Genomic DNA, 26,298 nt, shown 5'->3' on the forward strand with positions numbered 1-26,298 from the left:
ACAAAAATACGTGTGCAACTATACTCAGTGACTCACAAGCGGCGCTGAACTCCATAAAAGATAAATATAACTTACATCATTTGGCAGTACATGTAAGAGAGAATATATCAAAGTACAATAAACATATATGTTTCGGTTGGGTGCGAGGTCATTCCGCCATAAAAGGAACGAAAGAGCAGACCAATTGGCCAAAGAAGCTTGTAATTCTAACTTGTCAGAGAGTTATACTAAATGCCCAATTTCTTTTGTCAAAAGAACCGTAAAGGATGAAACGCTCTCTCGCTGGAATGAACTGTGGTTAGCAAGTAAAAATGGCTCAGTAACCAAAGACTTGTTTTTTCTAAATGTATATAGTAGGCTGGGATGTAAATATATAATGTGCAACTTTCATTTAACTCAAGTGCTACCAGGTCATGGTAAATTCGATGCTTACTTTGAGCGATTCAAAATTCGCCCTTAATCCTTTAAAAAAAAAAAAAAAGTGATAAAGGTAAATAAACCTTCCATTCGAAGTATAGAACACATTCTGTTCAACTGTCCTGCTTTTGAGAGAGCACGTTTTGAACTTAAGATGCATTTGTTAACTTGCAGTTGCTATTTTGAAAAACCACTGAATTTCATATTGTATACAAAATGCTGCACTTCTCAATTTTCAGAATTTATTGACTATGTATTTAAACATATATAATTTGATACCGTCTACTTATTAGCTGCTTAACATATGTATTGTATATATTATGATCTGGTATTTTTAAATATCAGTACTCTTAGTATTAAGGATTGTATACTTTTATCTTTCCATTTCTGTTCATGTGTATTTTGCTGTTTATGTATTTTGAATTTTATCAGAGAAATTGTATATTTTGTATAAACTACAACCTTAACATACCTTATGGTAAAATAGGGTTCACAGCATTTTGGAGATTAAATAAATATATGTTCTTATAGTTACAGCTCTCTTCATCCCGTGGGACCCAAGCAAGGAAGGATTGATAGAAACACAAGAAGACAATGGCAGCGCAGCCAGGTGGCAAAGGACGAATCAATCCACCTTAGCCCGACAGAGACATGGGAACAGAAAACTAGCCCACACCCTATAATGAAGACAGCATTACTAATTTACTTTCCTATACTATTATAATGTTTCTTCAATTTAGGTACAATCCTGGACACGAGCAAGCCTGCTCTCTAGTAAACGCTCTGTACATATGTAAATATTTTTTATTTAATAAGCTTAATATAGTTATAGATGCTGTGAGAAGTGTGTTCCAGTAACACCGCAAGAGTGGAACATCGACAAGGCGGAAGGAGATGGCCCCTTACGTCACGCAGCTTTATGACCAGATGCCCTTCCTGACATCAACCTCATCAGAGGAGTTAATGAGATTAAACGAATGACGTGATATAAGAGTAAAACTGACTATATTTATTTTATATGTAGGCCTAAAAGTCGTGTTCACCATTTATCATCTTTTTAAATTTAGAAATACTGCCTTCGAACGAAAACAGCCGGAAAATCTCAGAATACATTTGTAAGTTTGTTAAAGAATAGTGTAGAATGTTTACATGTACAGTTTATAGCTCTTAGAAGTCATGTATTCACTGCACAAAATGTGAGGTTATCGCATATTGGACCCACCTTTACTTTTTTTTTTGTCTGTGAAAGTGGGAAAAAAAAAGGAGATCTAATAAACCTGGGGTTGGCAAACAGCTTAATCAGGTCAAATAACACAAAGGGGTTTGTTCAAAGCTTAACATCACCATCTGATGACGAATCACCATCAACAGCACCATATGGCCTCATTCCATATGAAGACTGAGGAGAGGTTTGGAAATGAATCCACTAATCTAGTGATTAGAAGTTGTATACCACCACCTCTCCTACCCTGCCAGCCAACATTCTAATGGTAAAAAATTTATCAAACAAAAGGACTTAAACTGGCTTGACACCTTAATGACATGGCCACAGGCAAGCTTGACTCCAGAGCAGATAAAAGGCATTAAAGAGAGATACATCAGTATGAGAGGGAATATTACAAACAGAGGGGAAGGATCTATGAAATGGCACATAAGAATGCAGAAAACAAGAGGGTGTTACTAATAACATACCTTCCATGGTGAAGCCACTGACGGCATACGATGTCGTCTTCTTGGGAAGGTTTCTCGCACCTCCTCAATTCCTGCTTCCCGACATTTCTCTCTCCAAAGTAAGTTATCTTCAGCTAAGAAACGCCAGTTGCGACAGGTCTGAGCAGCCCTGAGTAGATCACGTGGTTCTAAGAATGACAACACGTACAGCGCCAACTGTATAAAATGAGAAAATACAAGCTTCATTACATCTCCTCCTTCTGTCACCCATACACAGGGAGCTCCTAGGTAGGGCTGTGGATCACTGACCTCCATTTCAACCTCTCCTTGTCCTAATCCACTTTCACACTTCATATAGGATATTATTACAGTGGACCCGCCACACCCAAAGGCATTTTATACCCAACTGCTAGGTTTCAATAAGACCGCCCCTAACCTGAAAAAAGAGACTCTGCATGTTGGATTTCAGTGCCATTTCCTCCACTGGAGGACCAACACCCGCCTAAAGAAGCTGCTACCCCAAAACCGTTGGCTCCTTTAGAAACCAGGTTTTTCTACTGTCGTCCAACACTAGATGTTCAGTCATTGGATATACAGTCTACACCATCCTACAACAGGTAACACTGGCCATTCATGGTTAAATGAAGTTGACATGGAAGAAATATTCACACTGCACACAATCAACAACAGTAAAACATTGTTTTTATGAATAGAACACTAAGTTTCTGAACAGTAAGGCTACCCACACACAACAGAAGAGAAATGTGTAGTTAGATACATGAAATTTACAAGTTTCAAGAACTACTTCACATTCAACAAGTGTTCCTCTTTCGCCTTAGTATACCATTAAAGCTTCTAGTTTGTACCACTAGAACAGGAAAGTTTTCTAAATTTGGCCTCTCTCCTATGTCATTACCTTAGGTTTGAAGAATAGTATTTCAAGAGATATTATCAGCTGATAACAAAACTGTTCAGAAAAAGGAGATAAAATTTTTATGTGATGTGAATATTAACATTATACTGAATTAAAGAAAGCAATAGGGGATCAAAGTAAAACTGTATTTACTATTAATAATTTGTATTAACACACATTTTTAGACTGATGCTTTTACAGTCCGTATTTATATTGACGTATGGCCTGGAAGCAACAACACTAACTGGACCAACAAAGAGTCATCTTCAGGCAACAGAAATGAAGTTCCTCCGTTCTTGTCTACAAAAAACAAAAATGGATAAAATAAGGGTATTCTATTGGCCAACCTCTCGATTTAGCCTTTTAATGTGTACGTTAAAAGTCAGTCTCCTTTCTCTCATCGTCGCCATAATTTTTTCAATAGTTTTATAGAGCTCCTGGTTTGATCTCAACTAGAAAGTATGTTAGTCCTTTTGAAACCTTTTTGGACACAAGATTTTTCCAAGGAATCTTCTCTGTTTTCAAGGACTGAGTCTGCCACCCTTGTCAGTGTTTCAAAGTAATATTTGGCTGTGTACAAAATATTTCTGACACGCGAATAAGTAAATCTGAGAACCTTCAAGTACCATCAGACCGAGCTGGAATCGAACCAGTTAACCTTAGCTAAAAAGCCACTGATCTATCATCTTGCTATTTGCTATGTCTGAACCCCATTAAAATAATACTTTACATGAAACAAATAGGAAGTGTATACGCTGCTGATCATTACGAATCAACTTATTGTTTCCTGCATAAAATCCTAAAATGATGCAGAAAGTTGGTGTTTTCCTTTTGGTCTTGAATAAAAAGAGATGTCACTAGGAGAGAGTAAAATCACCCGAATGGAGAAATTTAAGTATCTCTGCGATTGGACTGAACCCAACTTGTCAGAGAAAGCAGCCCTCCCCGGCAGAGTATACCAGCTGGAAATGGCCAATCAAATGGCTCAAAACACCTATAAGGAATGCCTGTCAGAAAATCTGAAGCTACAACACTACACAACAGTCAACTGCCCGGAAGCCTTGTATGCCGTGGAGTATCTGTCACTAAATAGAAAGGGGTTGATCGAAAAACTGAGAGATATAGGAATTTGCAGAAAGATACTAGGTCCGGTACTGGAAAAAGGGGAATAACAGTAACATCCCAGTTCAGATTTACTCTCAGACAGAAAACGAAACAAGAAACATGGCTGACAGAGACTCAGAAGGGCATAAAAGAACTGGAGCTAACAGACATACAAAACAGACAGGGTATGAGACAGATCCTGAAGAAAGTCTGTGGTTTTCAGGAAAAATCACTGAAGATGAAAGGCACCCCTTGGTCGAAGAAAAGAAAGGAATTACACCGGAAGAAGATGTGACAATGTTGAGCAAAGATCAAAGCCCAAGAGCTGAGTAATGCTTGGTCCCAAGTAGACCTATTCAAGATAGAAAGAAGGCTTCAAATTTCTCTACAATGAACGTGTCAAGAGAACACATTTTTTTTGAAGTCACATAAAATCCAGGCATCATCACAGATCTGGTTGGTGTACTCAAAGCGAAATATTCCAGGCAAAAGAAGAAAAACCAGTTTTAAGTGTGAAACATGTCACAAGAACACCTTTTTGATAGTGTACAAGGGCAAAAGTAAGTTACACTAGCTCGCAATGAGAGCACGCTGTATGTTGTGACAGTGGCCAATGCGGAGCAAGCTACAGTAACTGCTGACATGTCCGATAGGAAGATTGGTGTGGTATCCTGTCATGGTGTGTGTACAGTGGGCTTGGCTCAATGGCGCATCAACTGGATGTTCATTCCAAATTGGAAGTGCGTGCAGTGATCAGATTTCTATGGGCTAAAGGGCTCAACTGCATGGATATTCATCGCAAAATCACTGCTGTGTATGGTCAGTGTGCAATTTCTTGCCCAGGTATTATAAAGTGGTGTAGGCAATTTGACGCCGGATGCACGGATCTCATTGGATGAATATCGCGAAGGCAGGCCTGCAATGTCCAAAACCATTGCAAATTTTGAACATGTGGATGGGATCATTAGCGAGAATTGGCGCATAACACTGTAGGAAATTGCCAGCATGGTCAACAATTCGTATGGCAGCTTTTTCTCCATTGTTCACCAGCACCTTGGATTTCATAAACTGTATCAAAGATGGGCCATGTCTGCTCACCGATGTTCACATGGGACGTTTCCAATCATCAGCGGCATTTCTGCAACAGTATTCTTTGGAGGACAACAAGTTTCTTTGGTGAATCATGAAACGATGGGCCAACCACTTCACCCCCAAAACAAAGCGAACAATGATGGAATAGGTGCACACCACATCACCACCACGAAAGAAGGCCAAGGTCCAACTATCAGCAGGAAAGGTAATGACGACAGTGTTCCTTGACATGAAGGATGTGGTGCATGTGGAATTTATGCCGAAAGGCTTGACAATCAACTCTGCTTTGTATTGTCAAATGTTGAACCGGTTGTGTAAGGCAATTAAAGAAAAGCGGCAGGTAAAATTGAGTGCCGGTGTGATTTTGTTGCACGATAACTCAACACCTCACACAGCCCACCAAACAACCAAATTGCTGCAGCGATTCAAGTGGGAGGTATGGCAACATCCTCTATACATCCCTGACTTAGTGCCATGCGATTATCACGTGTTAGGTAAGCTGACAAAGGATCTCGGTGGACGACGATTCCGAAACGATGAGGAGGTGAAAGCAGCTGTCTTCAGGTGGTTATATAGCACTGGAGGTGATTTCTACGCATCTAGAATTGAAAAGTTGATTGACCATTCTGAGAAATGTTTACAGTCTCTTGAGGACTATGTGGAAAAGTGAACTTACCTTGTATGTTGTCATAGCCATGTTGCCTATATGTAGGTTTCATAAAAGGCCATAACTTGGAAGTGTAACTAACTTTTTGATTCACCCTCATATTTCAAAAGATACCACCATCTACTTGATGTTTATGAACAGTAACAGCTCTAAGATCAACATGAGACTCAAATGGAACCCAATGACTTCATGCAATCCCTATCTCTTCTAAATTGAGATCGTTTTCTATCACACCTTCTAACAACGATAATCCTAAAAATTAACTTGGGTCTGACAACTAGCAGGCATCATTAAAAGATTTAATTTCACACGCAGTCTTATTAGACCCAAAAGAAAAAAATCATTAAAAATATTGCATGCCATACCTCTTTGGGAAGAAGAGATATGAAGTCTCTCTGGAACTGAGGTTCAATAACTTGCATCATATGCCTAACCTGAGTTGGCTCACAAGTTTCTATTAGCTGATCTATTGCTAGAAGCCGTTCAGCATTGGACCATCTCTGTGAAAAGAACAATACATGTATCAGTAAATAAAGGATCAATGATTGATTTTACATCCCTCTAACAACTTTGAGGTTTTTCGGAATAATGGATCAAATATACTAGGGTATCCCTCCAAAGATCAGAGACAAAAACTGCAAGAATAAATGAAGAGTAACTTTGTACAGTAAAATAGCAAACTTGCTGGTAGTAGTAATCTGTACACACAAAATTGGTTTTCTGTCTGTGAACTTCAAACGTATGTACCACATTTTGTTTGTATATCAAATATACAAAATAGGTGCAGCTCCATTTCTGTCCATAGCCAATATTTATTTTCTTAAATTCCATTTAAAAATAAACATTTCATGGTAGTAGTACATATTGGTTGAGACGGGCACATTTGAAATCAATGACATAATCATGAAGGGATGACAAGCATTATATTTCAATGAGGCAGAGCATACTGTTCTGATGGTTGACATGGGCAAGATTAGAAGATCCACATCCCCACTGTCAAGAAAGTTTACACCTTTACTTTAATAAAATAAGGCTAAAATATTTTCCATGATGCTATTCACATGTAATATCTTACTCTTAAATGCAGAAATGAAGAAACTCAAGAATGGAAAGGAAAGCAAAGCAAAGTCATCTCCGAACAGCCAAGATGTCCCTTGAAGGGTGGAAGGTAAAGGTTTCCACTATCCGTAACATCAGCACTTGGAGGGGTACAGTGGTTAGCTCTACACCTGGCTGTCTCTGCTACCAGGAATTAACCTGGTACTCATTTTTGGTGTACGCTGAGAGAACCTCAGAGCCATGTGCCACCTCCAGAAGCGGAAATCTTATTATGACGAGACTCAACAAATCACAATTCAATGACAAAGAAAACTGTATTTAGTTCCACAATCTCACCTGGAATTGGTATAACCATTCAGTCATTTCAGGTGGAGGGTTATCTTTTGAGGGAATAACACTTCTTGGCACCTTCACCTTTTCTAATGGAATACAACCATCCAACGACTTCTTCTTCAAGCTAAATAAGAAAAAAGGAAAATTATTTTTGGTCAATCATGTGAGCAATAAGTACCATTATTAAAACTGCTGTTAATTACTCACCTCGATGCTACAGTCTTTTCCTCTGGGAAGAGTTTCTTACAAGGAAACCCATTTTGTACTTCAAGCTTACGCTTACGCTGAAATAAGAGAGTAAGAATGTTAATACCAACCTGAAGACAATAACAAGAGAATTAATATACAACAAGGCTAAACAAATATGGTCATTATTTCCAAACATTCAGGAACCTTCAGTCTTCTGAAGTCCTCAATGCAAGTATAATTTCCATGAACAAAGTGTGAGCTAGACAACCAAGCAATTTACATCAAGTAGTGCATTTCAAGGAAAGCCTCAAAAGTCCTCTGTCTACGATCTATTCATTTATATATTTATTTATTTATTGAGACAATTCACAAAATTCAGCAGCATAACAAAACAATGGCCTTTAGTGATCAAGGTTCGGATGTTCAAGAAATGTCATTCCCCCCCATCTACCGTTTTGACTATTTGTTGAAATTAAACACAAACTGGACTTTTCTGAGCATATTTAGTCTTATTGCATATTACATATTTTCCCATTTTTAACAATGTTTTGGTCATATTTCAGTCCATTTAGTTGTTTTTAGTTTTGATGTATTTTACATGGAAAAATGTACTGTACTTTAAATGAGATGTCAGATGTTGCGTGTGTAAACGTGTTTGTGGCATTGTGACATAACTTCAAGCTCAGGTATCAAATCTGAATAGCTGATGCTTATTGTATCTTGTCTGAGTTTACATCACTAGTTTTAGAATAACTTCCTTCAAAGTAAGATTTGCAGTGCGGGTATTTATGTCCACTGGAAAGTCACCCTTGTTAAGACAAGGAAATGCAACATGCATTTATCTTCCTTTATGACCACTTCAGGTAGTGCTTAAATAACATTTTTTCCCCCCACCTTACTTAAAAATTTAGCTGAGACAATTTTCTAGGCTTCATCGTTACATTTAACAGTATAGACCTGGCATAAGGATATAAGAAAAAGTAGTGAAAATGTTAAATTAGGAAATAGCATTAAAGAGTTCAGGGATGATTGCTTCTCTACCAAAGGAAAAATCCTCTTCTGTAAAGTGAGCAAAGTTAAACTAAGTGCAACAAAGCATTTTAATGACCAGCAACATAAGTGACTCTGCCAGAAACAAAAATGCTAAGATGAATGGTGAATAAGAGGCATTTTTTATATATATATATTTTTTTTTTTTTACTTCAATTAAATATTTTGTGCCCATGGCAACTGTCAGAGCATTCTCAATTCCAGTAACTAATAGTTTTCATTAATTGGAGCACCGATGTGGTCTCTGTCATCACTGTGTAAGACTGCATTATTAATTAAAAATATCTTCGGTACTGACCACAGTTTGAATCCTGATAATGAATTTATGATGGAGACTAGTGGAATTAAGTTAAGAGAACTAATAAGAAAATTTATACAAGTACTGCAATCTTTTTCTTTCCTACTGCTTTTTCCACACATGTGGGGTCGCAGGTGCGAACTGCGAACTGTGGTGCACTGTGGATTTGGCCGGTTGCCCTTCCTCATGCTAACCCTACGTGGGGGGATGTAATCACTACTGCATGTTGCTGTGGTGGTTGGTAGTGTGGTGTGGTGTCTGAATATGAAGAGGAAAGTGTTGAGACAAGCACAAACACCCAATCCCTGGAGGAGAAAAATTAATCAAATGCAATTAAAATCCCCAACCCGGCTGCAAATCGAACCCGGGACCCTCTGAACCGAAGGCCTCAACACTGAGCATTCAGCCAAGGAGTCGGACTACCAAAGTACTACAATAAGACTACATAATTAATAGTATGTTTATAAAAAAAAAGAACTAGTGGCAAAAATCATTTGTTAATAATGTTATTGGCTTTACGCCCCACTAACTATTTTTGCGGTTGTTGGAGATGCCGAGGTGCCGGGATTTAGTATCGCGGGAGTTCTTTTACGCACCAGTAAATCTACCGACACGAGGCTGATACCTTCAAATACCACCAGACTGAGTCAGGGTCGAAACTGACAGGTTAGGGTCAGAACCCCAGTGCCTCAACCATCTGAGCCACTCAGCCCGACAAAATCATTTGTTGGAAGTACGTATGTTTGGTCATATTTTCCATTATTTGGGTCATATTTAACTATTTTTAAGACTATTGCCCGGTTTCTGGAATGCGAGATATCAAATCTATAGCGCTATCGAATGGTTAACAAGTATTTTGGCGTTGCATGAACGTAAGATACATCTATCGGTTCGATAAATCACTTGCTAACTTAGAGGGCCCTCAGCAGAAGATATCTATTTGTTAACTTGGTGGGCGCGTGCGCACTACTTCAGTATCAGCAGCAAACCTTGTGTTTGTTAAAATTTTCTATGGCTTTTTCATCTTCTTCCAACAAAGAAATTGCAGAAATGGTCAACATTCTAGAACGACCACGATTATATCATCAATGACCTAATGTTCTAATGAAGTTTACAGTAGTGAAAATGAATTGAGGCTAAACAAATATACTGTCATAGGTGTGGTAAAGGTTACAGGTGACAATTTGGGTCCTGTGACAAATAATTTTCCATTGCCCCTGTTGATCAATTATTAATTACGATTCCCTTTAAGATTCAGTACTACTGAGTCTTATCACATTTGTATCTATGACTGCATTCGTGTCCATAAAAGCAATGGTACCGGTACCAGTAACTGAGTATAACAGATAATTACACATTAAATGGAGTAGGCCTACTTGCATTGGCAGTGAGCATATACTTTTATCGTGGGATAGTTTTTAATTGACGATATTACATTACAAGGAACTAACAAGTTATATAATTATGTTAATTACCCAATATATATCATTATACTGTGATCAAACAATGTTCATATTTTGTAATAACAGGGAAGATATACGGTATACTTATAAGGCTCAGTGCAAACTGGATCACGCGTGACATGTGCCACTTGTGTGCATATTTCATTAGAAATCATCAATGTCAAATTCTTCTGACAGTCCTTAAACACCACGAAACTGACAACCACGTCTGTAAGAACTAGTCGAATACCCATTTCTTGCTGCATGGCAAAGAGGGGATAATAGGAGCTGCACTGAAAGTTCAAATACGTTGCATTACTTGCGCTCACATTGAGTTAATGAATCCTCTGAATTGCTGGGATATCCACAAAGAAGAGCTTAGGGTCCAGCAGCCAAAGTTGTTGCTCTCTTAGCACCACCCAGGGGTCACGTGTAGGGTAATATGAGGTTAAACCTACGGACGTGTAGCAACGAAAACCCCGCTCTAAAGATGGCTGACTAAGTAAGGGCAGAAGGTGTAAATAAACAATTTAAGCTCTGTGGCCTAGGCAACGCATAAAAATGTAGGGTAGAGTTCCCATCTGCATCGTGGTTTCCATGGCTGTGTAAAATGGCCGACATTTAGGGCAGTAAGAGTGATAGAAAAAAAGAAATAAGGAAAGAACAATAAATTGCCCGCAATAACATCCTGCACAAACTCACAGGAACAAGCTGGGGCCCATCTGCATCCACCCTCCGAACTACAGCACTTGCGTTAGTATACCCAGTAGCCGAATACTGCTGCCCAGTATGGCTCAACAGTGCCCATACAAAGAAGACAGACACTCAGTTAAACGATACAATGAGGACTATATCAGGAACCATCCAATCCACACCTTTGGAGTGGTTACCAGTTCTTTCAAATATTCCACCTCCTCATCTCCGAAGACAAATGGCACTGAAGAAAGAATGGGTTAAATGCTGTGACAATCCTCTTCTACCAATACATCAAGACTGCCTACGTGAAGATCTCAGGCTGAAATCTAGGAAACCTTCTTGGTTACTAGGAAAGAGGCTAGCCCAAGATGAATTTCATACTAACACTGCCTGGCGCGATGGGTTTGCAGCTTCAAACCCTGACAGATTAGGTCTAATTTCGGATCCAGTTATGCAACCTCCTGGTTTCAACTTACCCAGAAAAATCTGTTCATCAGATCTCAACATGGCAGATGCAACTTCTGGAAACACAAGTGGAAGATTACCAGCGATCCTTATTGCGACTGCTCTGACGTGCCTCAGACCGTTCAACATATCGTCACAGAGTGCCCACTCCGAAGATTCAGTGGGACAATAAAGGATATCCACGAGGCCAGTGATGAAGCTGTGAGTTGGCTAACAAAACTGGACATTCAGCTTTAGCAGCAATGCAGATATTGATGAGCTCAAATGTATAAATATAGTTTGTTTATTACGTAGTTGTTCTGTGTGTATAGATGAAACTGTTTTTTGTGTAATTGTACATATTTGTCAATAACCAAATTGTAACAATGTATCCTCATGCCATACGAAATATATATTACTTGCGCTCATGCGCCCGACAATCCAGGGAACACACCTAATGCACAAAAACAAAGCAGTACGAGGGGTGACATCTAGTGTATATTTATGAAACTTGATCAATGAGCCAATAGTTGACAGTTCGATAAGTTAGCTGTTGTTCCCTTGTGCAATGTAGCGAAGATTTATTGAATCGACAGCTGTAACAAAGCATTAGCTATCAGAAAGATATCTCACCATTCCAGAAACCAGGCATAAATGCGCCTGCATTTTTGGGCAATTGATAGGTCCCAAAAATCCGAACCCTAGTGATGACATAACCTAGCTTAGCCTATATCATGAAACCTCCCTTAATGGACAGATATGTACAAATAATATTTTAGACAGAATAATGTTATACTTTTCCCAAGAAAAGAGATGCTGACTACCGCACCATTAGTTTAGTATATCACGTTTGCAAAATTTTAACACATACTACTTACAGAAGAGTGGCCTGAGTTGATAGAAGAACAGTTTGCCTTCAGAACAAAAATACATGAAGCAATCCTGACTTTGTCAGATCTTAGAAGATCATGTGAAGAACAAGACCATGTACATGGCATTCACAGATCTAGAAAAGGCCTTCGATAATATTGATTGGACCAAGCTATTTGAAATTCTGAAGGTGATCATGATCATATACCGAGAAAGAAGGATTATCTACAAACTGTACAAAAATCAGTCTGCAGTGATAAGAATTGACATGTATTCACCATGTGAGGGTGCAGATGAGGATGAAGTTGACAGGTTTTATGAAGGATTGAGTGACATTTGTAGTCAGGGTAAGCAGCAAGGATAGGATAGTGCTAACGGGTGATTTCAATGCGAGAGTTGGAAATAGAACTGAAGGATACGAAAGGGTGATTGGTAAACGTGGGGAATATATGGAAGCTAATGGGAATTGGAAGCGTTTGCTGGACTTCTGTGCTAGTATGGGTTTAGCAGTAATGAATACATTCTTGAAGCATAAGGCTATTCACCACTACAAATGGGAGGCTAGGGGAACCAGATCCATAATAGACTATATCTTAACCAACTTCGAATTCAGAAAATCTGTTAGAAATGTACGGGTTTTCCGGGGATTTTTCGATGATAAAGACCAATATCTGATCTGTAGTGAACTAAGAATCTATAGGTCTAGGATAGAGAAAGTGAAATCTGTCTGCAAACGAATAAAGATAGAAAATCTGTTTGACCTATGTAGGAGCTGCTGCATTCATTGCATTTTAGTCTATATATTCCAGATTTGGAGTAGATACTGGGGGTATTGATTGATGCAGAGTTGTGTAAAATTTCGGAAGTTCTATTGTTAGTTTTGAATAAAATTCTTACGTTGTGTTTTCGGAAAAGGTTGGTGATTTTGTGGACGTCATTATTATAAGTGAAGGTGGTTGAAATATGAGTTTTTTCTTTTTCTTTTATGAGTTTGGTTTTAGGCCGGTACCTGTATTTGTTTATTATTTGTTCTATAAACTGCCTGTTGTACCCATTGAACTTAGCAATTGCCCTTATGGTATTAAGTTCATTATTAAGGTCTTTCTTTGCCATGGGTATGGCAAAGGCTCGATATACCATGCTATTGTATGCTGCACGTTTGTGCATTATGGGATGTATGGAATCTTTGTGTATAGTGTTAGCAGTTTGTGTAGGTTTCCTGTATATTTTGTAAGACAGGCCAGATGTATTTCTAATAATAGTTATATCTAGAAAATTGATTGCTTTATTGGTTTCTGACTCTAGTGTGAATTTAATGTATGGGTCAATATTATTCAAGTCTTGAAGAGTGGATTCCGCGTTCTTGATTGATTCATCCATAATGACGAATGTGTCGTCCACATATCTAGCCCACATGAGAATATTTGGAAAGTTGTTATTATTGATTTTTGTATGTTCTAAGTTATCTAAATAAATATTAGCCAAAATTCCTGATGAAGGTGATCCCTTTGCCAGTCCATTCTGTTGATATATAATTTTGTCGAAAACAAAGAAATTATTGTTGATGACCAGGTTTAGAAGCTGAATGAAATCTTGTATTTCTAGTTTGCTAAGAGAACTATATTTACTTAGATTATTTTCAATAATTTTTGGAAGTTTAGAAATTGGTATGCTCAGGTACATATTTTCTATGTCAAAGGAGTGGAGGGAGTGGTTAGGTTGTAGGTTTAATACCTTTAATTTCTCAATCAGTTCAGTAGTGTTTTTAATGGATTTGTTGGAGAGAAAGTGATAATTTTTTGTTAGAAAATTTTGAATGAATTGGGATGCTTTGTAGAGTGGACTGGGTCTGTAGTTGATAATGGGTCGGATAGGAATATTAGGTTTGTGAATTTTCGGAAGGGCTTTAACTGTAGGAAGGCCTGGATTCATGGTTATCAGTTTAGATTTTTCATGGTCTGTAAAAAGAAATGTTAAGTTCTTTAAAGTTTGCTTTAGTTGCCTCTGGATTTTTTGGGTAGGATCTTTCTTGATTATTTTAAATGTGTTGTTGTTGAAAAAGTCTTTAGTTTTGGATACATAATCAGTTTTATTCATTAAGACAGTAGCTTTACCTTTATCTGCCTTTGTAATTATTAAGTCATTATGTTTTATTTTATTTTTAAGTTCTGTGATTTGTTTGTGTTCAAAGGTAAATTTGTCGTCATTAGAGTTAATAGAAATAGATTTCCTACTTACGTTTTCAGCTGTGCCTATCTTATCTAGTTTTCTTTTTATTTCGAATCTAATTTCGTCTTGTTTCTCCAAAGGCATTTTGTTTATTGTAGCTTCTGATTCTATAATCATGTTAGTCATTATGTTTATTTTATTCATGTTAGGCCAGTTTTGGTTAGGGCCTTTTGATAAAATGGCGATTTCTTCTTTATTAAAGTTTACATTGGAAAGGTTAACTACAGGGGGATGAAATTCATAACTATAAGTATATCTGTGTTGGTGCGACGTAAAGTAAAATAGCAAAAAAAAAAATAGTACCATATCTGAAGTACTTATTTGATTATTGTTTGCATGTAGGAGATATACCAAATGAATGGAGAGCTTCTATAGTAGCCCCTGTGTATAAAGGAAAGGGTGATAGACATAAAGCTGAAAATACAGGCCAGTCAGTTTGGTATGCATTGCAAGAAAGCTTCGGGAAAGCAGTCTTTCTGATTATATTAGACATGTGTGCAAAATTAACAAATGGTTCGATAGAAGGCAGTCTGGATTGTAAATAAAGTGTACAGATCTCCGCACATGGTTATGAGGGTGTTGTACCTGTTGTAGTAAGGATGTAAAGGAGAGGGCATATAAGTCTCTGGTAAGACCCCAAGTAGAGTATGGTTCCAGTGTATGGAACCCTCACCAGAATTACTTCATGAAAACTAGAAGAAATCCAAAGAAAAGTAGCTCAAGTTGTTCTGGGTTATTTCCAACAAAAGAGTAGCGTTACAAAAATGTTGCTAAGTTTAGGCTGGAAAACTTGAGAGAAAGAAGATGAGCTGCTCGACTATGCGGTAAATTATTTAAAACCACCTATTCAATACTTCACCTGTAAAGTACTGAATAGGTGGTTTTAAATAAATTAATTGTAAAAAGTTTTAATAAGCGGTATGTTCCGAGCTCTCGGTGGAGAGATGGCGTGTAACGACATTAGTTGACATACAAGTTTAAGCACAAAATTTCTACGTCGACACCTGTTGACAGCGGGTGCAAAAGTAGGAAAGATCCTGATATGAAGATAAAGTTGGAATTCAAAAGGACAAAATGGGGCAAATATTTGTTTATAGGAAGGGGAGTTAGGGATTGGAATAACCAATGGAGATGTTCAATAAATTTCCAATTTCTTTGAAATCATTTAAGAAAAGGCTAGGAAAATGACAGGAAATCTGCCACCCGGGCAACTGCCCTAAATGCAGATCAGTAGCGATTGATTTGATTTGAAATGAGTTGTTTTTCTCTAGCAGAGCACAAAAGTTCCACATCGACACCTGTTGACAGTGGGTGCAAAGTGGATTACCTTAGTACTGATATAGTGTTTTCATTAATTCTTCTCAGATTGACTGTCTAGCAGATCGTTAGTATGCTGGAGGAATCAGAAGACATCTTATATGCTAATAAATACATAGAACCACCTGAAAATGATTTTCATAGTGATGGGAATAGCGACAGTGATGAGTTGTGTTTGTGTGGGGATATAAACAGTCTCTCTGGCAATCAGCTTCAAGCTGTATACTAGTGTGTACAAAACTAACTGAAAACGGTATAATCCATATGCAAGATGGTGTCCTGAGTGAAAATCAAGTGAGTCATGTCAGTGTAGAAGCAGCTAGTCCAGTACCGAGTACGTCTTCAAGTTATTCCGATTAAGAGCAACCCAAATGTAAGAAACAAAGAAACTAATTAGCAGGTAGAGCCAAGCACATCTAATCATGTGCAAGCAAAACCAAAATGTGTGTGGGAAATGAGTACATTGTGAACAAGCCAAACACAGAGTTTATTCGACCAAGCTTTCCAAACAATGAGTATTCAACCCAATTGTTTGAACTGTTCTTTGACGATGAGGTACTTGATTATATCATTCAGAGCACAGTTAAGCACTCTGATGGAAAAGAAAATATGTCATTTCCACAGGACAAAACTGAACTTCAGCTATCCTTTGCAATACTGTTTCTTTCCAGCTATAATGTGATGGCCGCCAGGGCAAGAATGTACTGGGAAACTGCAGAAGATGTATATTAAGTTGGCAATTGGTCTGAAAAAATTCTGATATTTACATTTTTATGACAATGCTAAATTAGACTGCAATGACCATTTCAGAATAAAATGTCCAGTATGGAGAATGCTAAATGAATGCTGGCTATGGTATACTAGTGAGGCGTATCTTTCTGTGGACGAGTCAATGGTCCTCTATTTTGGAAGACTCGTGGTACCAAGCAACTCATTCATGGCAAACCAATATGTTTTGAGTATAAATTCTGGGCTTTACCAACTCATCTCGGGTATCTAGTTCAAGGAGAGCAGCTACTAGAAATACAACACCAGAATTAGGAGTAGGTAGCTCGGTTGTTCTGGACCTAGTTTCAGAACTACCAGAAGGAACTCAACTCAACTTGTTCATCAATAATTATTTTACATTCTTTCAGCTGTTGGTAAAGCTGCAGGAGAAAAGCCATGGAGGTACAGGTACCATATGCAAGAATCGAGTAGAAAATACTCCACTTCCTGAGATTCACCTCTGTAAAAGAAAAAAGAAAAAAGAAGAGAGGAACATGGTAGTTAACACCAGCTAATAGAACATAACCCAGGTATCACGCTCGTACACTACAATAATAACAATGTTGTTACGATTGCCTCATCTGTGTCTGGTGTAGTGCCTGTGGGACATGCCAGAAAATGGAGTAATGCTGAAAAGAATCAGCCAGCACATATAATTATATTATCGTGTTCCCCCAGGGACTTGAACCCAGGACTGCTATTCCCTCCGAGGATCGAACCCAGGGAACGTAGGAGGAATAGCTGTACCTGACGTATAGAAATCAGCCTGTAATAGAGGCTAGAAGTCAAGTATAGGCATACCTATAGCCATACCTAGTAAAATAAGGTTTGTAAAATAATTATATTGAATAGTTAAGAGGAGAAGTCATATTTCTTGCATGTTAGGAAATCTTGAGCAACAGAGAAGTTTGTCACACAGGACATGAATCATGTTGACAGGGCATGGTTCAACCGCATAGACACAGTAAGAAAGCACTAGAAAGGTCTCTTGGATACAGGCCTCTGACTGGCTAGAAATTACGGACAGTAGTCACGTACGCCTGTTTCGACAAGCTTCCAGAACATGGGGTGTGGCCCCGGAGGCTATAAAAGGGCAGGGAAGTCATTATTCAGGGCTTCTATCATTCATCTCGCAGACGAGTTGCTAGTAGAATCTTTGTCGGTCGACAGGACGATTATGCAACCATTAATAATAATAAGTCTTTCACGTCGGACTTAGAATACTAGGCTAGTAGACAGCTTCTCGCTCAAGACTTGCCAATATAAAGTCTTCTCATCTTTATACATAGTGTACATACTGTAATTAGCTCTACGTATCAGAATATATTATCTTCATGGGAATCCACTTCATCGTCTTCCTCTTTCTCTGCACCTTAGTTGAAACTTCCCAACCTGTACGTTCCTACTGCTCGGGAACGATCCAACCAACCTTCCAACCAATCTGACATTTCCAATGAGCTCACCTATAAGCTCAAATCCTATCTGTCACGACAATATACCTAGTATAATATGCACTTGGGAGGCATTGATCGACTGTATCAAAATGTATCTTGTTATTGCATCAGCATCAAAAACAAGAAATGGTATTGGCCTCTAATTCCATTCCTTCTGAACGTCTTCATGAACAATGCATGGCAACTTGACCATTTGACCCCAAAGGACTGAAGAATATCTAGACCTGCTCAGCTTCATATGGTACTTAGTTAGGGCATACATCCGATCTTGTGCTGAACATTTTCTTTTTTGAATCAAATTTCATCACACAATCTCCACAACTATAGAGAGTAAAAGGCACAAGAAGTATGATGTAAAGGAATAGAAATGGTGTTGTTTATTGTTTTAAGGGTACTAGGCAATATAATTAATCAGAGGGGAAAAATGGAAGGGGTCCGACATTTCAAAATATGAAGGAATCAGCCAAAGAAAGACAAGTGCTACGAAGGGCATGAAAATGAAAGACTCCCTAGGCTTCGACACCTAATACTGTTGGGTTGGAAAAGAACAAGAGTTGACCAAGGGAGGTCGGATAGGATAGATGAAAGTGAGGAGCCTGGCACAAGTATCATCGGCACACTTTTTCTGGATAGATTTACACCCGAGTGCTGAGTTGGTAGACCTCGGCAATCTTCGTACTGGCAACCTTTGAAACACAAACTATGAATCATGTATGCATCGCTGTGCGACTTCTGGCGTACATTTTACGTACTAGTACTGTTGTTGTTTACACAGCAAAGCCAAACTATAGAATTCATGCTAGGAACAAGATTCGCATCGAGAAATGTTATATAATGTGTGTGTGACACAGTTGTTGGCTTAAGATAATAACGGTTTACAAACTTCATATAGATCAATCAAATTATCAATTCAATTCAGATTTCATTTCCATTCAGTTGGCAGCACTACCGGAACGGGGAGAACTCCCTCCTTACTCCTCGCCCCCGTACACAAATCTATCCAGAAAAAGTGTGCCGATAATAAGTGGAAGCAATGCCAGGACTCAGCTATGGGCCCTGTGTTCGCCAACTTATGATCCCAAGAGCCCCTGGGGCCCTTGTAATTGCTTATTTCAACAGGCAGAGGATACCGTGGATGTTATTCCATCACCCCAACCAACAGGGGGATAAAGAAACTGAAGAGTGCAAAAATAAGTAGGGAATATTACAAGGAAACTGAGAAAATGCTTCACAGAAAATCAACAGAAAAAATGTGAAATTCAGGATAGTTGGAAGAACATTAAAGAAATAACCTACTGTACAATCCCGAGTACCAACTGCACTCTTTTTATTTTTTTACAGAAATATTGCTCCTTAAATTCAGGTGCAGGTCATATTTAAGCCTTTAGTAGGCATATCATGGTCTCATAATACATCAACATGGCAACAGCGGTTTCATGTCACACGACTAGGCAATGGCTGAAATCTTGCTCTGTTGCTCACTTCTGCATTTCCATAACCACATGGTTTGGCAGCTGATTAATACTTTGTGTTCTGAGTGAAGAAGCATCAGTGCTAACAAGTGATGAATTCAAAACAAGCACTTGCGGTCATTTACTGTGAGTGAGAAACTTAAAATTGTAATGGAAGTTGAAACTATCGGAAATTGTAGCATGTTGTTTTAAGGGGCCTAACATCGAAGGTCATCGGCCCAATCGGAAATTGTGTATTATCGGCACACTTTATCTTGGTGCATTTACACCCCAGTGCTGAATCGGTCGACCTCTGCAATCTTCGATATTCATACTGGCAACCTTTGAAACACAAACTATGAATCACTTAAGCATTGTTGTGCGACATCTGGCGAACACTTTACGTACTAGTACTGTTGTTTACACAGCAAAGCCAAACTATAGAATTCATGCTAGGAACAAGATTCGCATCGAGAAATGTTATATAATGTGTATGTGACATAGTTGTTGGCTTAAGATAATAACAGTTTAGAAACTTCATATCGATCGATCATAATCTCAATTCAATTCAGATTTAATTTTCATTCAGTTGGCAGCACTATCGGAACCAGGACAGCTCCCTCCTTACTCCTCACCCCCGTACACAAATGCACCAAGATAAAGTGTGCCGATAATAGTCGGCAGAATATATGATATTGATGAATCATGTATTCGCGATTCGAGGAAGAAGGAAATGTTATTACAAAGTAATGGTAATCGTAGAGCTTTTTGAGGGCAGAGTGCAGAGTTTCCTGAAATTGAAGAACGGCTTTATAAATACGTGACTGAAAGATGTGAACTAGGTTATTGTGTATCGACTGAAATGTGTCAACTAAAATCATTAGAGATCGCAAGGGAACTTAAAAAGGAGGGTTTTACTGCAAGCCGTGGGTGGACAAGGAACTTTTATCGAAGAAACGGATTGTGTATGCGAAGACGCACATCTATTTCACAACATCTCCCTGCTGCCTATGAAGAAAGGTTGATGGCCTTTCATCGCCACATTATTATTTTTTGAAAACAAAATTCCTATTTGCTTTCTCAAATTGGGAATGCTGACCAAATGCCCGTTTATTTAGAAATGTCACTAGTCAATACGGTTCCTGAAAAAGTGCTAGGCCCTACTATTAGGACAGGTGGTAACGAAAAAATACGCTGCAGGTAATGTTATGAATATTAGCCGACAGAACCAAACTTCCTCCATATGTGGTTCTGAAAACATTTCCGAAAGGAAATATGCCGTCTGGTAGTTTCATTTGAACCCAAGAATCCGGCTAGATGGACAGTGAGCTAATCGAGGACTGGGTGAAGTGAATTTGGCAACGTCGCCCGGGATCTTTATTGCAGAAGAAGAGTTTGCTTGTGCTCGAAAGTAATAATAATTATATTGTGTGGCTATTTCTAGCCGGGTGCAGCCCTGGTACGGCAGAACCTCCGATGAGGGTGGGCGGCATCTGCCATGTGTAGGAAACTGCGTGTTATTGTGGTGTAGGATAGTGTTGTGTGTGGTGTGAGAGTTGCACGGATATGGGGGACAGCACAAACACCCAGTCCCTGTGCCACTGGAATTACCAATGAAGGTTAAAATTCCCGACCCGGCCGGGAATCAAACCCGGAATCCTAACGACCAAAGGCCAGCATGCTAACCATTTAGCCATGGAGTGCTCGGCGGTTATCGCAGGCATACTACAGGCACCATAAAGGAATTTATAAGTAAAGGAAAATGCTGACCTGGCAATAATTCCAAGAGGGCTGACCTCTATGCCACAGCCATTGGATGTTTATATGAACCGGCTTTTCAAAGCTGCATTGAAACAGCTCTACACCAAGTGATAGTGTCTGCCAGTGATCATGCACTGGCATCTAGTGGACAAGTGAAACGACTCGAAGTGGAACTTTTATGCAAATGGATAAAAACTGCATGGGATCGCATCTCCAACGACTTGGTGAAGAAAAGTTTCAAGAAATGTGGAATTTCATATTCTATGGATGGTAGTGAGAACGACTATGTATGGGAAGGTGACAGTGGTTAAAGTTCCAATGATGGTAGTTCCAATGATGGCAGTTCTGATAATGCTGAATCATGATTGATTTGAACAATGAATTAGTTTTATTTCTCATTGCGGTGTTTTTAGTGTTTTTTAGTACTGTACTTGTAAAGTGTTCTAAATTAGCAATTTTGTGACACATTTGCAGAAATTTTAAAAACTGATTTTTTTTTTCCACATTTTGCCATTAGAAATTCACGTGTGCGGGTCTTATTCCGTGGCAGGTGATATTCGAGATTATATGGTAGGCTTAATCGCAAATACAGCTGAAGAAGTAATTGGATAAGAAGGACGAAGAACATGAAATGAGTGGTTAGATGAGGAATACCATCAAAATATGGAAGAGCTAGATTTAAAATGATTGAGAGAAGAACCAGATAAATACTGAAAGAGTATAAAAACAAAAGGAAAATTCAATGGATTTAAAACACAGAAGAAGCGAAGAAACAAAAGGAGATAAAGTTTTATATGATACTAGGGTATTGAGAGCAGGATTCCAGCTAAAAGCTTCAGTGTGCATGGGAAGAGATGGTAATCTGTTATGGAATGAGGAAAACAAGAGAGAGAGATGGAAAGAACACTTTGAAGAACTCCTGAATAAAAGCAATAACAGACAAGAAAGAAGAAAAAGTCGTCAAGCACCAGATATAGAATGTGACTCTTCCAGCCAATAATGTTATTAAAAGCATTCACAGCCTTGATAAAAATAATAAAGCACCAGGAGAGGATGGAATCAGTGCAGAATGAATTAAAAGTAGAAGTATGAAATAATGGAAAGAAATAAGGAAACTGAACCATAAGTTATAGACAAAAGAGAGGATGCCGGACGACTGGAATACAGCAATAATCTGTTAAATATCCGTAACAAAATATTCACTAGTCTACTGTTTCACTGACTGGTCCCTTGTGAAGAAGAGGTATTAGAGGAAACTAATGTAATTTTAGGAGAGAACGATCCACAATTGCTAGTACATCTATGTTAAGGATAGTGTGTGAAAAGCTTTATGAACATGACTGTGACTTGCATTTATTTTTTACTGATTTTAAGCAGGCATATGACTCAGTGTATAGAAGATTCTTACATAAAATCTTAAAAGAGTTTTGCATTCTACATTAACTGGTAACTTAGTGTTACTAAGTTAACATTAGAAAATTATTGAAGCAAAGTAAAAATTCAGGAACAGGTATCCAAGGACTTTCAAATGAGAAGAGGTTTAAAACAAGGAGAAGCACTGTCAACAGACCTGTTTAACTTAGCAATGGAGAGGATCGAAATAAACCCTGGACAACTACATTGCCCTCCAAAATAAGTGTACCGGTAACACTTGATATTTTGGTAAAATGCTCAGTAAAATTCTACAATGAATACAATTAGGCTACCAAACTTTTTATATTTTTAAATCAAAAGCAGTCAAAATTAAAATATACACACAATGACAAAGCCAATACTTATGTATAGAAATGAAATGTGGCCTATGTCAGAAATAGATATGATGATAAATGTCTGAGACAGGACAATATTGAGAAGCATCTATGGATCAGCAGTGAGGATGGAATTTGGAGAATAAGAACTAATAATGAGCTATGAATTTTGTATGAAGACATAGTGGCGGATTTTGAAAGAAGGAGATTACAATGGCTAGACCATCTGATAAGAATAGAAGACACCAAGGTTCTGAAAGGTGTGATGGATGGTAAATCTGGAAGAAGGAGAAAAATATGAAGACCAAGAAGGATGGATGAAAGATGTGGAGCAAAGCCTGAGAGCAAGCTTGGTAAAGGAGAGCACTGTATAGATTAGAATTCTTCAAGCTTAAGAGTAACTTACAATATTATGTAAATGTACCTTATCGCTGAGTGAATGATTCATGCTCAGCATGTAGGGCCTATATACTAGTATCAAAATGTTATATTTCTTATAATTGTATTTAAATTCAAATACTGTTTGTATGTATATAAGCACAGTTTATTAAATAACATTAACACCCAGGCTACTAAATAATAGTAATTAAATTTGAATACACACACACACAGAGAGAATACCAAAAACATCCAAACTTACCCAAGTTCTGGGGTTTATGGCACTTGCACTGCACGCAGATGATGGCAACAATGGTGTTCCATCTTTCTCTCTTGAACCAACTACTTCCGACGTGTCCTCGATAAGTTTCTCCTCCTCTTCTTCACCACTTCCATCGGCATCGTCCAAATCCCCCCACCCATCCTCTTCACAATCCTCTCCATGCTCACTTCCCTCACCTTCATCTTCTTCCAATAAACATGCACTAGTATTATCTCTCACCACAATGTTTGCATCGTCTATAACAGATGAGGATCCTGAGTCACCACACACAACCCTTGATGGACCTGCACCTTCTCTTCCTTCTAGTGAAGTCTCCGATAGCTCCAAGCAAACTGTTTCTGTGGGGCTGGGACTTGTACACTCAGTCTTGTTATTAGATGGTGTATGTGAGGATGAGCATGATGCAGCCATTCTAAGGTAGATGACTCCTAAAATAATAATTTAGAAAAGCTGTCAATGACATGTTAGTGGGTGTATATATATTAGTAAAATTAAACACAATGCCAATATACATTCCCTGTAGTATTCTACATACAGTAAACATATTCTAAAAAAATGATCAGAAAATAAACAACGAAGGGCACAGAACACACATTTCTGGAACAAAAATATCCATTATAAAGTACATAAAAAAGAGCGAACTCTAAACACCTTGAATGGATGTCAGAACTAAAAACAGGTCATAATTAACCAAGTGCACATTACGCCGCCTCAAGGATCGTATTCAATATCATTTAAATGCACATTCCAACGTAAGAAAGTTGTATAAACTAAATCAAATTCGCATAAAACCATGAGACCAGATCCGTGAAAACAAAACATTTCATAAGCAAAAGTATAACAAGATCAAGATAACGAACTAATCATAATACACCTACAAAATACCAAAATGATCACGGTACCCCATAAAAATACATGCATACTTACACATGAAGAATTACGCATGTAGGAATAACAACATAGAGAAATCAGTTATGTCTTACTCGCAATGACACAATTCGCACATTCATTATATTGAAAATACCACAGGCCTAGCCCAAGCCTGAGGGATTCTAGCCATCATTCGCCTCACCCGATCTCATTGGTTAGCTTAGGATCTTTATTTAAACACAACTACCTCAAGATATGCTTTTATGGGTGAGATCAACAAGAATGGTTTTCACAGACCAGGAAGGAATTTAATAGGCCATAAAATCATACATTTGGGGAAATTTCAATTAGACAACTTTACAAACCCTTTCCACGATTAAGCAGCCATACTTCATGGTCGAATCTAATGTGGGATATGCTTAGTTTTAAGGTTTAGCACGAGAGCACAACCCAGCACAACCATAGGCTATAACAGGGTTTCTCGAACTACATTGAACAGGACATCGCATATCTTCTTCTTCTCTGAATAGTTATAATTTAATGGGCTTCGCTGAATAGCGGCTTACCCAGTTACAAACCTTACGCAGGAGACGAATACACAAGTCATAAAGAGGAGAATAGAGGAAATTAATTCTACTACGAATCTACAACAAAAAGGAATAACACAAGGACACAAGGTACAAAGCATCACGCAGAGAGACCCTTCTCGCGACTTGCCACCAAACGAACATGACCGGGTCAATATAAAAGGGAGATATAAAACAAGGGGAAATGATTAACGGAAAGGAAATTACATAGGGCGTGAGATTTAGTATCTAACATGATAGTTAAGTGGTTAACGCGAATTGTTGCCTAAAAAGTGGCTGCAACCCATCGGACATTGAAACAAAATATGGTTAATAATAATAATAATAATAATAATAATAATAATAATAATAATAATAATAATAATAATAATAATAATAATAATAATAATAATAATAATAATAATAATAATAATTGTTACCGAGTTTTTGTGGTAGTTAAGCATGAAAGAAGGTGCTGGGTGGTGAATAGGTCTCAAGCTACTAAAGAGAAATTAAATTTTAAAATTTAACAAGGTTATATTTTCTTTTCAAAATTAGGTAACAACAAATAGAACAGGTACTTAGTAGCCGAAATACAACTTGAAATGTACAATTACAGGGATTAAAGAATTTGGGCTTCGAGCCCTGAAAACACAATTCTTGAGCAACTAGCTCAACTTTACGATATACCAATTTTAACAACAGGGGCAGAAGACCCCACTCAAACCCTGGAGCCTTTGCTCCAAATTACACAGCAAAGCCTCCTCGAGGCATACAACTCTCAGTTTTAGAAAAGAGCCACTCGCTCTTAAAGTTAAGCCTCTCCCAGGCCACACCAAACTCAACTTTCAAGTTGTCCTCAAAGGACATATACACAGGGGTAAAATACCCAACCTACTGAGGTCTATTAGGTGAGAAAAGATTAATACATGACCTCTAAAATACAACTTGAGAGGAGGCGAACTTGCACTCCTAATACACTTTGCTTTTAAAACCTAATCTGGCTCGGGGCCACTAACGCAAGGGCTAATCCCATACTACAGAGGTGACTTAGAGAAGAACACTTTACATTACATAAACGAAGAAAAGTTTGAGAAAATAAGTTCACCTCAAAACAAATGTGAGTGGGAGCTCGAGAGGGTTAGCACTCTCTATCCCAATATGTAACTTTACAAGAAAAAGAAGAAAAGAGTAGTTACATTTTAGGAAAAGGTTACATGATGGAAAA

At 38.1% G+C, this 26,298-nt stretch overlaps 1 protein-coding gene across 2 annotated transcripts in view; it reads right to left on the minus strand.

Moving 5' to 3' along the window:
• The window catches only part of LOC136874557 (F-box/WD repeat-containing protein 7), a 169,639-nt gene extending 144,654 nt beyond the window's left edge, over nt 1-24,985 (minus strand). Inside the window, exons 1-6 of one of the 2 annotated variants that reach the window (XM_067148193.2) lie at nt 24,870-24,985; nt 23,614-24,062; nt 7,464-7,540; nt 7,260-7,380; nt 6,230-6,364; nt 2,110-2,304 (exon numbers count right to left, since the gene is read on the minus strand). In XM_067148193.2, coding sequence (XP_067004294.1) covers nt 2,110-2,304; nt 6,230-6,364; nt 7,260-7,380; nt 7,464-7,540; nt 23,614-24,045 — 960 coding nt within the window. In that variant the 5' untranslated portion in view covers nt 24,046-24,062; nt 24,870-24,985. Of the gene's footprint in view, nt 1-2,109; nt 2,305-6,229; nt 6,365-7,259; nt 7,381-7,463; nt 7,541-23,613; nt 24,063-24,561; nt 24,691-24,869 lie in introns of those variants that run through there. The other variant, XM_067148194.2, reaches the window with a different exon arrangement.
• Between the last annotated feature and the right edge of the window lie 1,313 nt (nt 24,986-26,298).

Source organism: Anabrus simplex, chromosome 5, assembly GCF_040414725.1.
Source record: "Anabrus simplex isolate iqAnaSimp1 chromosome 5, ASM4041472v1, whole genome shotgun sequence".
In the NCBI taxonomy this organism is placed as follows: domain Eukaryota; kingdom Metazoa; phylum Arthropoda; class Insecta; order Orthoptera; family Tettigoniidae; genus Anabrus; species Anabrus simplex.